At 50.6% G+C, this 14795-nt stretch overlaps 1 protein-coding gene across 5 annotated transcripts in view; it reads right to left on the reverse strand.

The window, feature by feature from the left end:
* SMAD3 (SMAD family member 3) overlaps window positions 1–14795 on the reverse strand; it is a 103447-nt gene that overhangs the window by 16334 nt on the left and 72318 nt on the right. For 2 of the 5 annotated variants that reach the window (XR_013975365.1, XM_080930039.1), the window contains exons 2-4: window positions 4058–4251; window positions 3803–3934; window positions 2481–2555 (exon numbers count right to left, since the gene is read on the reverse strand). Coding sequence is in view for 4 of the 5 variants with exons in the window: in XM_080930039.1 (XP_080786165.1) it covers window positions 2481–2555; window positions 3803–3934; window positions 4058–4251 (401 nt within the window). In the remaining variant the exon portion in view is untranslated. Of the gene's footprint in view, window positions 1–2480; window positions 2556–2770; window positions 2920–3089; window positions 3173–3802; window positions 3935–4057; window positions 4252–14795 lie in introns of those variants that run through there. The other 3 variants (XM_080930041.1, XM_080930042.1, XM_080930040.1) reach the window with 3 other exon arrangements.

Raw genomic sequence — 14795 nt, forward strand, 5'->3', positions numbered from 1 at the left:
CCTAGTCCAAGCCTTGAGTCTTAGGCACCTGGGCCTAGCCTCATGAGCTCCCCACTACACATCTAGGTATAACATCCTATCTGTGGAATAGACAGACTGAAGGCAGCTTTAGAGGCCCCCTCAACCACCTTAGCACCTAAGCGAGTCTCCAGGCTATGATGGGCCCAGCTAGGCCGGCTCACACAGCTGTTCTCAGGAAAAACTGACTATCCTAAGGAAATGAAAAAGACAGGGAGCTCTGTCCTTGTACTGCACAGCCCTGGGCTGTGGAGGGTAGCCTCAGGCCCTCCCACACTGCCCGACTCACAGTCTAACTCTCAGGTACCTGGAGATCACCCTCAGGAAAACTCAGGGATCTGCCTCTGCCTCAGAAATGCTGCAACTCAGCAGCTGATTTGATCCTTTGTACGAGGCAGGCAGGGGGCACATGGAAAAAATCTAACACTACCTAATTCATGCTCTGATCTTCTCTCTACTCCAGCTACCAAGAAAACGTGTGTGCATGTCTGTGTGTGTGTCTGTGTGTGTCTCTGTGTGTGTATGTCTGTGTGTGTGTGTGTCTCTGTGTGTGTATGTCTGTGTTTATGTCTGTGTGTGTGTCTGTGTATGTCTCTCTCTATGTGTGTGTGTCTGTGTGTGTGTATGTCTCTCTCTCTCTCTCTCTCTGTGTGTGTGTGTGTGTGTGTGTGTGTGTGTGTGTGTGTGTGTGTAGGAGGAGGGGGGATCTGGTCTGCCTTCCTGAAGGCCCATGTGCTTTGGAACATAATTATTTATGAATGTCTTATAGCCTCGCCCCACCCCCTGACATCCACCAGACCATGAGGCTAAGCCCTGAAGCTGCCTTGGGCTGTCCCTGGGGCTCTTTTACTTCACCCCAGCAGAGCTCTGAGCTCTAAAAGGGCCAAGAATGGGCCACAGGCTTCCTCCCCTGTGAGGACAGCAGACCTGGTGGAGAGATAATGAACAATTTCAGAGGTCATAATGGGCCTTGGACAGCTCGCTGCATAGGCACATAAGCCATTTGGGTTTGGCAAAACTATAGTAACATTGCTGGGCCTTAATATTCCCCCTGGCACACAGTAGAGACGTCATCATCTAATGACCTGTATAAATTAAGTTAGACGGTTACATTAAAAACAAACAAACAAAAACCCTAATGCTGGGCTTGGCATACAAGAAGCATTCAGTAGTTGTTTGCTTCCTATTTTTGTGGTAGCTCAAATTGTGAAGGTCTAAAGTTAGTCAAAAGGATGCACGTGCTGCCAGGGAAGACTTGAGGGTGACCTGGGTGACCCTCTAACCAGAGACACTTCCACTTCTCAGCTGGTAGGAAAGCCAAACCCATGAGCAACTGAACTAGGAGCCAAATGGGTTACTTGGAAGAAAAACAAAGAAGAAAAAGAGACCTTCTCCTGCCCGTGCCTAGGTTGGCCCCAGTACACAAATCCTGTCCCCCCACCCCAGCCTTGCAGGGAGAGAGAGGGACAGGAGAGGGACAGAGCACAGTGAAATGGAAGAAGCAGAGGGAGCAAGCAGATTGGAACCAGGGAAAGCATGCATGGCCAGCCCCTTTCTGATTACCTCCGCATACAGAAGGGGAAGAGAAAGCAGGCCCGTGAGGTCTGCAGCTGGAGAGAGGCTGCCTAGCTGGCTCACTTCCCATGCCAGCACTCCAAGGGCTGCAAGTTTTCAGCAGTCACTTGGCACAGAGCACAGGAAGGTCTTCTATGCATTCCGGCTGGGTCTGTGCTGCCAGCCACATGCCTGGATGGGCGTGTTTGGGGGGGTGTGCTTGACCTAAAAGTGCAACACCCCAGTGACTAGCACACATGTGATCCCTTTTCACCCTTTGGAGGATTGCACAACCTCTTGCAGTCTAAGCATGAGGCAGCCCATCGTGGGAATGGGACAGCTGCTGGGTCCCTTTCTCCCTCCTCACCCAATACGCAATGCAGAACAGGTCCCGTGTGGCAGCTGGGGCTCTGTTCAAGAAGCTGCTGGTTTGGAACCAATTTGGTCCCGTAACATATGACATGAGAAACATCTGGGAACATAGCAGGAGAGAACTAGCTCAGTCCCTCCCAACAGGGACACACTGATCGCATTTGGCCACTCCATAAAGACAGATGATTGGTTGGTAGATAGACCAACAGACAGACAGACGGACGATTTTTTTTTTTAAATAAGTCAATACTGGTGTCTTTGCTGGCCACCAGAAAAGACTGTCCCTCCATCCATCTTCTTCTCCCTGCCCTCCTGCACTGCTTCAAGTGTTCGAGCCCACCTTCTGCAGCACCACACCCAGGTGGCCTAACACCTGAACATCTGGGATAGGCTACACTGTCAATAAAACTACTTTATGTCTCTACTGCAGAGGGATGTTTGAGGCACATGAGAGATGCTACTCTATAGACAGACAGTTGACAGGGAGAACGCAGAGAGGCAGAAGGGAGGGACAAGGCTGCAGCCACTCCACTGACCTGCGTCCATGCTGTGGTTCATCTGGTGGTCGCTAGTTTCTCCATCTTCACTCAGGTAGCCAGGAGGTGGGGTTTCTGGGGAAGTAAAAAAGAACGAACAGGCAGTTCTGTTAAAATGGATGTAGGGCCTTAGCTCTAGCACTCCGTTTGGTCGCCAGTATAACATACATTCGTCCCACCTCCCGGTATGGGGCACCTAGAAGAAAGCTGGACCTCAAGGGAAAAGTGTTAGCTCCCGGACTCTGCCATGCTTGGGCCCCTGCCTCCCAACCCGATCCTAACACACTGACCCCATCTCTGAAGTCACTTGCTCTAAGACCACAACTTAGCTGACTTGTTTCTATCCTTCAAGGTCAGGTTAAGAAGAGAGGCTTTAGGACATGTCTGCTTCACCATCTCTGTCCCCTGAGGAGCTGTGGCCTTGAGCCTGTCCCTGCACAGATTGGCCACTCCGGTCACTGCTGCTTTAGGGGATGTGGCTTAACTCCCCAGCAAGAGTGCCATTCGGTGGTGGCTCCCTCAGAGATCTGTTTCTCAGAACTCCGCCTTGCCTCCCCACCCTGCCTTAGTCCTCCAAGTTTGCCATCTGACAGGGAGTAGACAACTTACCCCCTGGAGACCAGCACTACCTGCAAGGATCTGAGAAGCCAGACAGCTGGCCTCTGCTTGCATTTGTTCTGACCCAAGACACAGGCCACAGCCAACCTCAGTCCAGTAAACCAACCCAGAGTGAAAGCCACATCCAAATTAGAACTCTCTAAAAGGAACACAGCTGGATCGCTGCCCCGAAAGCAAAAGTTGCCCCAACTGGCCCCAGCGTGGCCAAGCACAGCTTCCCTGGATGCCCAGAGCGCCTGGCACTGATTCATACATTATTTGCATATAAATGAGGGGCTTCTAGAAACACTGGCTCTCTGACAATTGAGCACATTCTGTTTACTGCCTCAACTCCCTCTCTCCAAAGCTCAAGGTACTAGCAGGGCCCCTGCTGCTTCACCTCACCCTCTGCAGCCCCTACCCTTTGGGGACCCCGCCTGTGTGCCGTGCCCGCCTCATGAGCTGGGAGGGCCAAGAGAGACACGGTGTTGCTATTTCCGCTTTCAAAATAAATGACAGCACTGAGGCCCAGCAGAAGGGTCACGGGGTCTCCTGTGCCAAGAAAAACATCATTAGAGGAGCTCCAGCCACCGATCGTTCCCGGCAGGGATGTGGTTCAGAACCAGGGCCCAAGAGCCTGCTTGCTGTATGCCCACAATATGGAGAAGATGGGGAAATGGCACCACCCCTGCCTCCTGGCTATGTCTGCTGCCACCCGTGCCTACCTGGAATATTGCTCTGGGGCTCAATGCCAGCAGGGAAGTTAGTGTTCTCGGGGATGGAATGGCTGTAGTCATCCAGTGGGGGGAACTCGGCCGGGATCTCGGTGTGGCGTGGCACCAACACTGGAGGTAGAACTGTCCCCAAGGAAGACACAACAGATGTTGATCAGAGCCAGTGCACCAAGGTCTCAGCCCCCAAGGGCTTCTGAGACCCTCCCGAGTAAGTAGGAGGGGGAAGGCAAGGCCATTCTGACATACCTGGAGTCTCTACTCTCTGATAGTGGTAAGGATTTACACACACTTCATCCTTCTTCATGTTGAAGGCGAACTCACAGAGCTCCATGGCCCGTAACTCATGGTGGCTGTGCAGGTCGGGCCATCGCCACAGGCGGCAGTAGATGACATGGGGGAGCCCCTTCCGATGGGATACCTGCAGCCGGCCATCCAGTGACCTGCCATGGCAAAGAAGGGACAGAAGGTGTCAGCTAAGCAGATTTGGATTGCCTTCTCCGAAGTCCAGCCCCCAACAGCTCCTGAGGAGTTCAAAGTTGCCGGCAGACCCTCTCACGGTCATTTCTCCCCCAGACACAAGGGACCAGGAGATCTGAGTACCGACAGGGTCCCAGCTCCTAGAAGAAATAAGGAGGCCCACCAAGGAAGGCTGAGGCTTTCCTAGGCTGGAAAAGAGGTCTTGCACTCAATAGGCCCCAGCGTTCTCAGCACAGCAACTTTCAAGGAAGGGGGTGTTCTTGAAATAAGCTCAATTAGATATTGAGGTGACCAGTCTGGCCTTGTAGAGGTGACCGCTGGACAGGGTGGAAGCCAGGTACAAGACCACAAGAGGAGACAAAATGTTCAGGAGGGCTGACCTGGCAGGGAGTCCCACTCTTCTTTGAAAGCAGTAAATGGTCTCTGAGATGTTTATGTGGACTGTGTCCATGTCCATGTGTGATGTCCATCCATGTACACGTGTGATGTCTATCCATGTAACATGTGAAAATGACAGGCCCTACAATAAGGTGGGTGTGGTTGGGAGGTGGTGGGGTGTCGAGCATAGAGTAAGAGAGGCAGGACTGCCCTTTCCACAAGAAGGCTGTCCTTGGAGCCCCGGGTCAGGGACATGGTGTTTCTAGTAGCTAGGCCAGGCTAACAGAGCCATTGCAAACTGTCTCTCTGTCCCTGGGGTGCCTATGGGTCTGAATTCAACAGATTTTATGAGTACTTTATAAAAGAGGGGCTGGCCAGATGTGTCAACCAGAGCCAGCCAGGGTCCAAACAGTCTCTAAGCCACTGGCTTGGAATAGGGAGGGGCAAAGGTCAGTGCTAGGCTTGGGTCACAGGCACTGAGAACTGCTGACTAAGGGCATGTGGAAGGATGTAATTACTCCCCTCCCATGAGGCCCAGACCAAGGAGCCCCTACAGCTGAAAACAGTAATTACAGAGCTGAAGAGAGGACGGCCTGAAACTGTCAGGTTGAAGTTCATTTTTTCTTACTGTGGGTCTCCCAGAGGTTCAGCACCACCTGTTAAAAGATCAACCTTTCTCAGCTGCTGTGTCTTTGGACCTTCGATACAAGTCAACGCTCCATGTGTACGTGACTGTTGGCCGCCTCTGTTGGGTCACACTGTGCTGGTCAGTTTTGAGGACTTTGGTACATTGCTTCGATGAAAGTAGCACTCATGCTATGTATATGTATATGTATACATGTATGAAGAGTGACCAACAATTAAAAGATTATTGGCCTGTGGTGCAATGAGCAGGTTGACCCCATGAGTGAAAGAAACTGGGTTGTTCTTTTCAAAGTGTAACATTGTAACCGCTTATTTTATTTTTGACATGGGTGTCATTCTAGCATTGGCGACGACTGGTACAGCATAGTCCCCCAGGGCCAGCCTCAGACTTGTACAGTCCTCTCAACTCAACCTACTAAGTGCTGGGAATACGGGCATGCATCGCCGCCCAGCAAGCAGTGGTAGAAACGCAGCGTCTGCCTGGGAAAGTGAAGCATGCTCGAGGGTCGGGAGGGACAGATTTACCGGGTGAAGGAGAGGGCAGCAGGAGGCAGGTTCTGTTTGTTATCTTGATTGTGATGATTTTATGGACAGATACATGGTGAGATGTACCAAACGGTACACTTTGGGCATGTGTAACTTTTTTTTGTAAATTATAGCACAATGCCAGGTGAGGGGTGATGACTTCGGACCTGCCTAAGCCTGGATTTGCTGGTCCCGTGTTCAGGAGCTCTGTGAACTTGAGCAAACCACTTAGAACCTCAGCCTTTATATTAAGTCCCATCACCAGACTCTGAGAAGGCCTAAGTGACACTGTGTGCAGCCTTGGGAAGAGCAAGAACACATCAGGTGTCAGTAACCTACTGTGGCTCCTTCCTGCCTCAATCCCACGCCCCAGGCCTGGCTAAGTAAGAAGCCCAGCCTTCCTGGCTTGGGTGATTTGGGAACATAGCAGGAGCAGGCACCATGAGACCTCCTGTCCTCCTGCTGCCTGTTAAGCTTCGTACAGCCGCTCCAAGCTCACAGCAGATCAGCAGAGTGGCTCCTCCAGCACCATGCTGCTTGGTTCATAGCACAAATCTTCGGTGTCTCATTGCACCCCACCCCTATGCCGGTCTGAAGCAAAGACCAAACGAACCCTAGAGCCACACAGGAGTCTGTACCAAGGCTGCAGCAAGAGGCCAGCTCTCATGGTTGGAAGACAGTCACTCTCTACAGTTCTTGAGCACATGACTGCCAGTCATCTGGTTCATGTCTCTGCTTCTAAGGTATAGAGTCCACACACACACACACACACACACACACACACACACACACACACACACACACATACACACACACACACACACACACACAATCCAAATGACAACAGTATCTCATTCACTTCTTCAGAAATAATTATGGCAACTCCTCCTCAAAGTCTGGGCTGATCCTCCTTCCTCCCTCTGTCCTACTCAGAATGCACACCAACACTTACCAAACAGTGAGTGAACTGGGCGGTCCAGGTGCTGGATTTAACACAGCTGATGTGTCCAGAACACACCCTCTCATGGCTTGGAGCCCATTAAGTAAATCCAGTAATTAAGTCTTCATTGTGAGCTCATGTTGCCATGAGCATGCTCAGTTACAGAGAAGGCTGTGTTCACGAGTTTCTTTCTCTCTAAACCAGGCCTGCCTTCCTCCCGGGGGCCCAAAGACTGGTGAGAGGCGGTCCCAGGAAGCCATCTCTACACCCTCTTCCCAACTGTGACTGAGTTCTCTTTCCACACCCAGTGTCTTCCTCGTGCTTGACCCTAAACATCTTTCTCTAACATCTCCCTCCAGCTCCCTGGACAGAAGGTTTTAATCTTTAAACATGTTCTTCCCCAGCCAAACAATTTCCTGTGGCAGGAAATGAAGCTTCCTCCCGTTGGCTCCAAATGAGACCATTAAAGTGTCCCAAAATGGTGGTGGGAACCATAGCCAAAGATGCAGACATGCCAGAGGCTGGAGACGATGGTGAGGATGAAGTCAGCCACAGTGCTGCCTGGGTGAGAGGGCTGGGCTGGAGCCCACCTCACAATAATACTACGGTCCAGCAACCATGTGGGGGACAGCAAGGGGTCACAGGTCAGGACAGAACATACAAACTCCAGAAATACCTCAGCACCTATTCGGCATGGACAAGTACCAGGCCCACAGCCATATGAGAAACCAACACAGCAACCAGCCTGAACCCCTGCTAGCTGCCTGGCTCAGACCTTCATGAGCTCCCCAATGGCCAGAGCTTCTGAAAGGCAGAGGCCCACTCAAGTCCAGACCAGTGCTGAAAACGGACGGGCTTGGCGCATGAGGGCTGAAGGGCACCTTTTGTCACCATGTGCTCCATCAGCATCTCTTCTTCATCTGAACCCCAGCTGCATCTCAGAAACCCAGGCCATGAAGTGAGGAGGTCTGAGTGAAGCCCCTCGCTCCCCACCCCACACTACTGGCCTCTCACAGGGATGAGCCTTCTTTTTAACCTGTGGAGGACTAACAGCAACAGTGAAGGAAACTAAGGCTTCAAGTCTTCTAAAGACCCTACCCCACACATGGCGAGAGGCAATGCTGAATGGAATGCAGCCACTGGACAATGCTCTGGCATCTGAGCCAGTTACCCTGCAGAGTGGACCATTCCTTCTGCCAGGGTTTAAGTACTGTCCTGCCCTTGACGATCCTGGAGGATGGGACATCAGCAGTCACCTGTGCGTCGCCCTGCTTCACTGCACCTCAGCTAGCATTCGGTTCAATGGTTGGCTGTGAGCATCCACCTCTGTATTTGTCATGATCTGGCAGAGCCTCTCAGGAGATAGCTGTATCAGACTCCTGTCAGCATGCACTTCTTGGCCTCAGCAATATTGTCTGGGTTTGGTGGCTTAGGTATAAGTGTAATTGTGGCTTCAAAGAAGGAATTGGGTAGTGTTTCTTCCGTTTCTATTTTGTGGAAGAGTTTGGAGAGTTTTGATATTCAGTCTTCTACGAAGGTCTGATAGAATTCTGCACTCTACCCATCTGGTCCAGGGCTTTTTTTGGTTGGGAGACTTTTGATGACTACTTCTATTTCTTTAGGGTTTATGGGACTGTTCAGATGGTTTATCTGATCCTGATTCAACTTTGATACCTGGTATCTGTCTAGAAAATTATCCATTTCATTTGGATTTTTCAGTTTTGTTGAGTATAGGCTTTTGTAGTAGGATCTGATGATTTTTTTGGATTTCTTTGATTTCTGTTGTTATGTCTCCCTTTTCATTTCTGATTTTGTTAATTTGAATGCTGTCTCTGTGCCCTCTGGTTAGTCTGGCTAAGGGTTTATCTATCTTGTTGATTTTCCCAAAGAACCAGCTCCTGGTTTTGTTGATTCTTTGTATGGTTTGTTTGTTGTTGTTTCTACTTGGTTGATTTCAGTCCGGAGTTTGTTACTTCCTGCCTACTCCTCCTGGATGAATTTGCTTCTTTTTGTTCTAGAGCTTTCAGGTGTGCTGTCAAGATGCTAGTGCATGCTCCCTCCAGTTTCTTTTTGCAGGCACCCAGAGCTGTGAGTTTTCCCCTTAGCACTGCTTTCCTTGTGTCCCATAAGTATGGGTATGTTGTGCCTTCGTTTTCGTTAAATTCTAAAAAGTCTGTAATTTCTTTATTTCTTCCTCGACCAAGTTGTCATTGAGTAGAGAGCGTTGTTCAGCTTCCATGTGCATGTGGTCTTCCTGTCGTTTTTGAAAGTGTCATTACTTTCTGTGCCTTGCAAGACATCCCCCCCCCCCCCGCCTACTCTCTTTGTTGTCAGAGGCATCTTCACAGGAAAATCTAGACATGAGGATCACCAGAGTTGTCTGCTTCCCCACTCCCTAGAGAGCCCTGGGTGAAGGGCGGGTCTGTGGGTAGGTGGGTAGGTGGGTAGGCACAGGTTGGCAGGAACACGAACCTCAGAGCAGATGCTGTCCAGAAGTTCTCACTGAATACAAAGACCCTGGGTATGCTGGGTAGGGACGCTATTCTTGCTTTCAAGTAAAAACTCTGTATGGTGTTAGGTCACATCCAGTGTCATCAACAACACGAGAAGCAGGGCTTGCTGTCCAACCTGGGTGCTAACTTCCAAATCCCATTTTCCACGACTGCCATATAGATTGTTTGAACCCACAGACCACCTCCTTTGGCCCTGGTATAAGTGTCTTTGTCCCTATAAGAAGCAACAGGATAAATTTTAGACAAGAGGTAGGGGAGGAAAAAGGACGAGAGGAGCAAGAGGAGAAGAGGAAGAGAAGGATGATGAGTCAGAGCTCTTCTTCACAGTCTTGCTTTACAAGCTGGCTTCCCCTCCAAGCACTGTGTCCACAAGTGTTCAACTCTCCAGTACCATCAGGACTGCAGGATTTTTGAGCTATGGAAAATGCTGCTAAAATCTAAACTGGTTGTGCCCACTTCAAGCCAAGGGAATGCAGCCAGGCTAGCAAAACCAGCCAGGTGGCCACTCTGCTATGTTTGAAAGTTCCTGATGTAGAATGAATGAAAATGCCCCCGACTCATAGGGAGGTGTGACCACTGAGGAAGTATGCCACTAAGGGTGGGCTTGGAGGTTTCAAATGTTCAAGCCAGGCTCATGGACACTCTCTTCCGCTGCCTGCAGATCAAAATGTAGAATTCTCAGCTACCTCCCAGCACCATGTCCACCTGCATGCTGCCATATTTCCCGTCAGGATGATACTGGACTAAACCTCTAAAATTGTAAGCCATCCCCAATTAAATGTTTCCTTTATAAGAGTTGCCTTGGTCGTGGTGTTTCTTCACAGCAATAGAAACCCTAAGACAGCTTGCTTCCAGATTTGGACAGAAGATGGCCCTTTAGTCTTCTAAGAGATAACTCACAGGACATCCAGGATGCTCACAAACCCTGGCAACCTGGTAGTCTTAGGCTACCAAGAGCCACCCTGTAGGAAAAAAAACAAAACAAAGCATCCCTCACGCTCCAGAGGGGCTCAGAACTGGAGGTCTCCTGCTCTTAATCACTTCTCACCCTGCTGGACTCAGGCCTCCCTCTGATCAGCTCAGCTCCTCTTAGACCAACCTCAGGACACGCACCTTCTGAAATGCCTTCTGGGACATGGGTTAGTTGGTGTGGCATGTCACCTGGACAGACTAAGATGAAGTACAGAAGCCTGAGTCCTGTACAACCCAAGGGTTATTTATCTTCCTATGACCACATGGCACAGCGGGCATAAAGGTGTTTTTTTAGAGAAAAAGGTGTGCCAACCTCGAGCATAGAGCCCAACAGGAAACGAAGGAAGGAGAGCCGAGGAATCTATCCACTGTTAGAGGCTCTCAAGGCTTCTTCCTCAGAGAAGAAAGTGATCTGCAAACTGGGCCTTCCATTCCTAAGGACCTCGAGGTGAAGGCCTATCTCTGTTCCCTTCGAAACAAGGGTAGGACACTGACAGCCATTTCCCCCTGACCGGGGCAATTTTCAAGTCTTCTCTGCCAGGAAACTTCAGTATCAACTCACTTCACCAAACAAGCAATTCTGACAGGGATTCTTTGTCTGTGTTTTGTTGTTGCCACACACACACCCCAGCACACACTCTCCCTACCCCTCCAACACACCCCTCGAAGCTTTCTTCCGTGAAGCAGAGACCAGTAAGGAGCTGAGTCTTCCTCTCACACGCCTCCTGCCTCCTTTCCCAGTTCTCCAGCCTCCCATCTCCCTTGGGTTTGCTTGAATCAAGCCATGAATCACTTCTGAGTGGGCGGGCTGCGTGCCTGGGGGTTGGATTTCCTTCTCTTTTTTCTTTCTTTCCTCCTCCCCTTCCTCACTGCCTCCCTTCCTCCCCCCAACCTTCCTTTCAGAGAAGATTTTCACAGCCCATCAGCAGACAGAGCAGATCAGGAGATCTGCTAGCAAAGCCGACCTTACAGCTCCCAAGGCAAAAGGAGAAACATATAAAGTGGGCATCTGTGACTTGGAAAGCCGGGGTGGGAGGGAGCGGAGGGGAGGGAGAGAGGCAGTAGAGCAAGTGAGGTTTTGTGTTAACTGCACAGTTTTGACTTCCATAGTTATGAGTCAGAAGCCAGAGAGATAACACAGGGTCCCCAGTGCAACAGAGCAAGTTAGTGTGTGCTGAGCAAGTCAGTGACACTCACATGAAGAGGTGGCTCAGGACAAGGGTTCCCTCACTATACCTTAGCAACATCCAAACAACACAGCTCGGAGAGCAACAGTCCCAACTTCCACCCCATTCCTTCTTCCATGGCCTCACTCAAGCTAAGCCAGAGCCCTGTCCACTGAGCCACACATGCTCCTAGGCTCTGTGGCCTACTCCAGGCCGAGGCCCGGAAGTCTTAAGGAGTTTCCCTGCCCCAATGCTCACACATGTGCTCTCTCACTCAGCTAGAGCCACATCCCTGTGGATCATCTGTTCAAGAGAGCGAACTTCCAATAGTAACCAAACCAAAAGCAGGTTCATGGAGGCACTTTGACATCTGACAGCAAGGAACTCCTCCAGCAAGAGACAAGAGTTCCAAACACAGAGGCCTCAGACAGATGGACAACCCATCGGAAGAGGATGAGCACGCCATTCTGTGTAAGCTGGCCTCCTAGGCTAGACAGCTTCCTGGTCAAAGCCTGGGCTCATGAAGAGGCCACTGCTGAGCACGGAGTGGCTTCGAGGCTCCCTTGCTGGGCTCCAGGACACTACCTATTCCACACTGAGGCCTCCACAGCATCCATCCTGTGGTTCATTCTTCATCTCTTCCATCCTAAAGTCCCTACGAACTCTACCATTTGACTTAAGCAAACTTCCTGCCCATCTGGGACAGGAGACCAGGTGGGCAAGAAGACCCAGGTGACCTCTTGTACCTAGAATGGGTGTGGTATTAATAGAACATATCCGGTTAGAAGTACACCACAGCCATATTATTAAAACTCTCAGCCATATTGTTAAAACTCAGGAGGCAGAGGCAGGTGGATCTCTGTGAGTTTGAGGCCAGCCTAGTCTACAAAGAGTTTCAGGGCAGATGGGCTACACAGAGAAACCCTGTCTGAAAAACAAACAACTCTACAGAACAGAAAGGTACACTGTATCTCAGAAGGTGTGGGAGACACACAGGGACCTAAGGCTGCCCTGCAGCCAATCGAGTCCAAAGAATCCACAGACACACAGCACAGGCAGCCAGCAGAAACGTTCCCTCAACAAGCAGCAGGTCTAACATAGCAGAGGACTGACAGATTCCCTGGGCAAAGTGGGGCATCAGGGAAGCTGAGGCTGCAGTTCTTCTGTTTCTCTTGTTGTTTTGTGCTGTTTTGTTTTCTTCTGTTTTGTTTTCTTAGTATGAAAGAGTTTATTGGGATCTAGAAAAGGGGGTGGGAGTAGAAAGAGGGGAACAGAGAAGGGCAGAAAGAGAGAGTAGAGAGGAAGAGAGAAAGAGAAGAGGCTGGCCAGGGACACATGGGGGAAAGAACAGGAGTGGGAGATGGGGAGAGGGAGAAGATGCTGCAGTTCTTTTAAATGAGGAAGCTTGTCTGACAAAGTCACACCTGTGGCTAAGGCGCAGGTGGACATGGGCCATGCTAGGACAGCTGGTAAGGTCAAATGCTGGGCCCTGGCAATCCTAGCAAGCTAGGCTCTGATACAGCCAGCCAGAGCATATACTGAAAGCAGAAAGGAGTTATTCAGTGTGACCACACTGGGAACAGGAATGCATAAAGATGTCCCCCCTCCACAGTCCATCCTCAGGGACCTGATTCAAGGTTTATATTTAAATAGAAGGTAAGAAATGTGCAGAGCTAAGCAGCCCGGCTTGGGTCACTGATCAGCATCCCCGGGCTCTCCAGCAAGGTGCTCTGACAAGCTGTCAGAACTGTGTGACAACTCTTCCTTCTCTGGCCCCTGAGGCACAGGGCTTCAGCCTCTCAGCATGAGACCCCTGGGAAATGCCACTCTCTTGGGGTTTGTTGTATAAGTAGCCTTGCTGGTCAAAGGGAAGAAACACAGCTGTCTCTCTGGATACCTCTTTCTTGTCAGGAAGGTTACAGAGAGACTGGCATCCATCTACCCAACTGATTATCAACAACTGGGCATTTTATCAGCATCAGATTCACTAGCCTAGAAAGTGCACAGACCTCTGGGGGCAGCGTCCTAGAGCAGGCGTGAGTGGCAGGACCTCGGCTGGAGGAGAGTGAGTGTTTTCACTCAAGCCTTGCCGTTCACTGATGGATGGGTCTCTGCCAGGGGTCATCTGGTCCAAAGCAATCCACTCAACTGGTCTCTATTGACTCTACCTTCTAGAACTTTCTGGCATCCACAGTATCAGGGAGAGATGCTACTATGATGCGTGCAGACACTACCTTCTTCCTCCCGAGTCTGCCCCTCAGGGCCCAAGACGGCACATACCTGAGGAATCATCCCTACAGAAGAGACTAAGGAGTGTGTGTGAGGCCACCTTCAGAAAGGCCTTTCTCTCCACAAGAAACAACATGTAGACAGGGAAGCCTCAGAACTCTCAATATTCCTGCAGGACAAAAGGGAAAAAAAAAAGAAAAAGAAAAACCCAAAGCAATCCCAAGCAGCAGCAACAGCAAAACCTGTCAATCAGCCTGAGCTGGAGAGGAACCGAACTAGTATCAACCGTTCTCCGGAGCTGAGGCTGCATCACACTGAAGAGTGAACATGGTGGCTCGTCTCAATGATGAGGCCAGTCAGAGACTCGCAGACATGGCTAGCTTTGGTAGGATCTGGCCTGGACGTGGGACTGAGTACAGAGGAGGCCTGTGGGATGCTCTGAGCTCAGGAACCATGGGTACATTTCAGCATGGCCAAGAGTATCTGTTTCTCGTGAGGAAAATGAAGCCATGAGTGAGCGTCTACTGAAGAGAGCTTGGAGGGAGCCGTAACGGTGTTCTACTCTCAAAAGCCCTGGTCTGAAACCCTCAAACATGAGACACTCGTACACTGAGGCAACTCCACAGTGGCAGACAGAGGCTCCACTCACCCCTATGCACCCTGCTATAGGCCTTCATATGGCTGCAGCCCATCTTTCAAGAAAGCCAGCTGCTTAGCCCAGACCCAGAGAACAGCCTCTCGAACTGTACACATTACCAGGACTAGGGTTGTGGGCAACAGTGGACAGGGGTGTTACATACCAGCTGAGAGAGAGAACCTCACCACCTGGGAAGAAACATGGAGGGGCAGAGGCCCAGGCCTATGAGGAAGACACCCTCCTTTCTTCCTACCCAAGGCCTCCCTCCAAACTCCACCCGTAACACATGGGTGGCAGCTTTACATATCAGGTATGGCCCCTTGAGCCACCCCAGTGCACCCCACATTAGCCACAGTGTTCTGCTTCCTCAGCTGGGTGGGAGATGAAATGGAGAATCTTGTCAAATTCTAACCTAGCTGCCCTTCACCTCTTAGGAGGCAGCCTTTTCCTAAAGAGAGAACAGACCTACCCACCCTACCCCACCCATGGAAACACCTCTGTC

Source organism: Micromys minutus (genome assembly GCF_963924665.1).
Source record: "Micromys minutus genome assembly, chromosome: 16".
In the NCBI taxonomy this organism is placed as follows: Eukaryota; Metazoa; Chordata; class Mammalia; order Rodentia; family Muridae; genus Micromys; species Micromys minutus.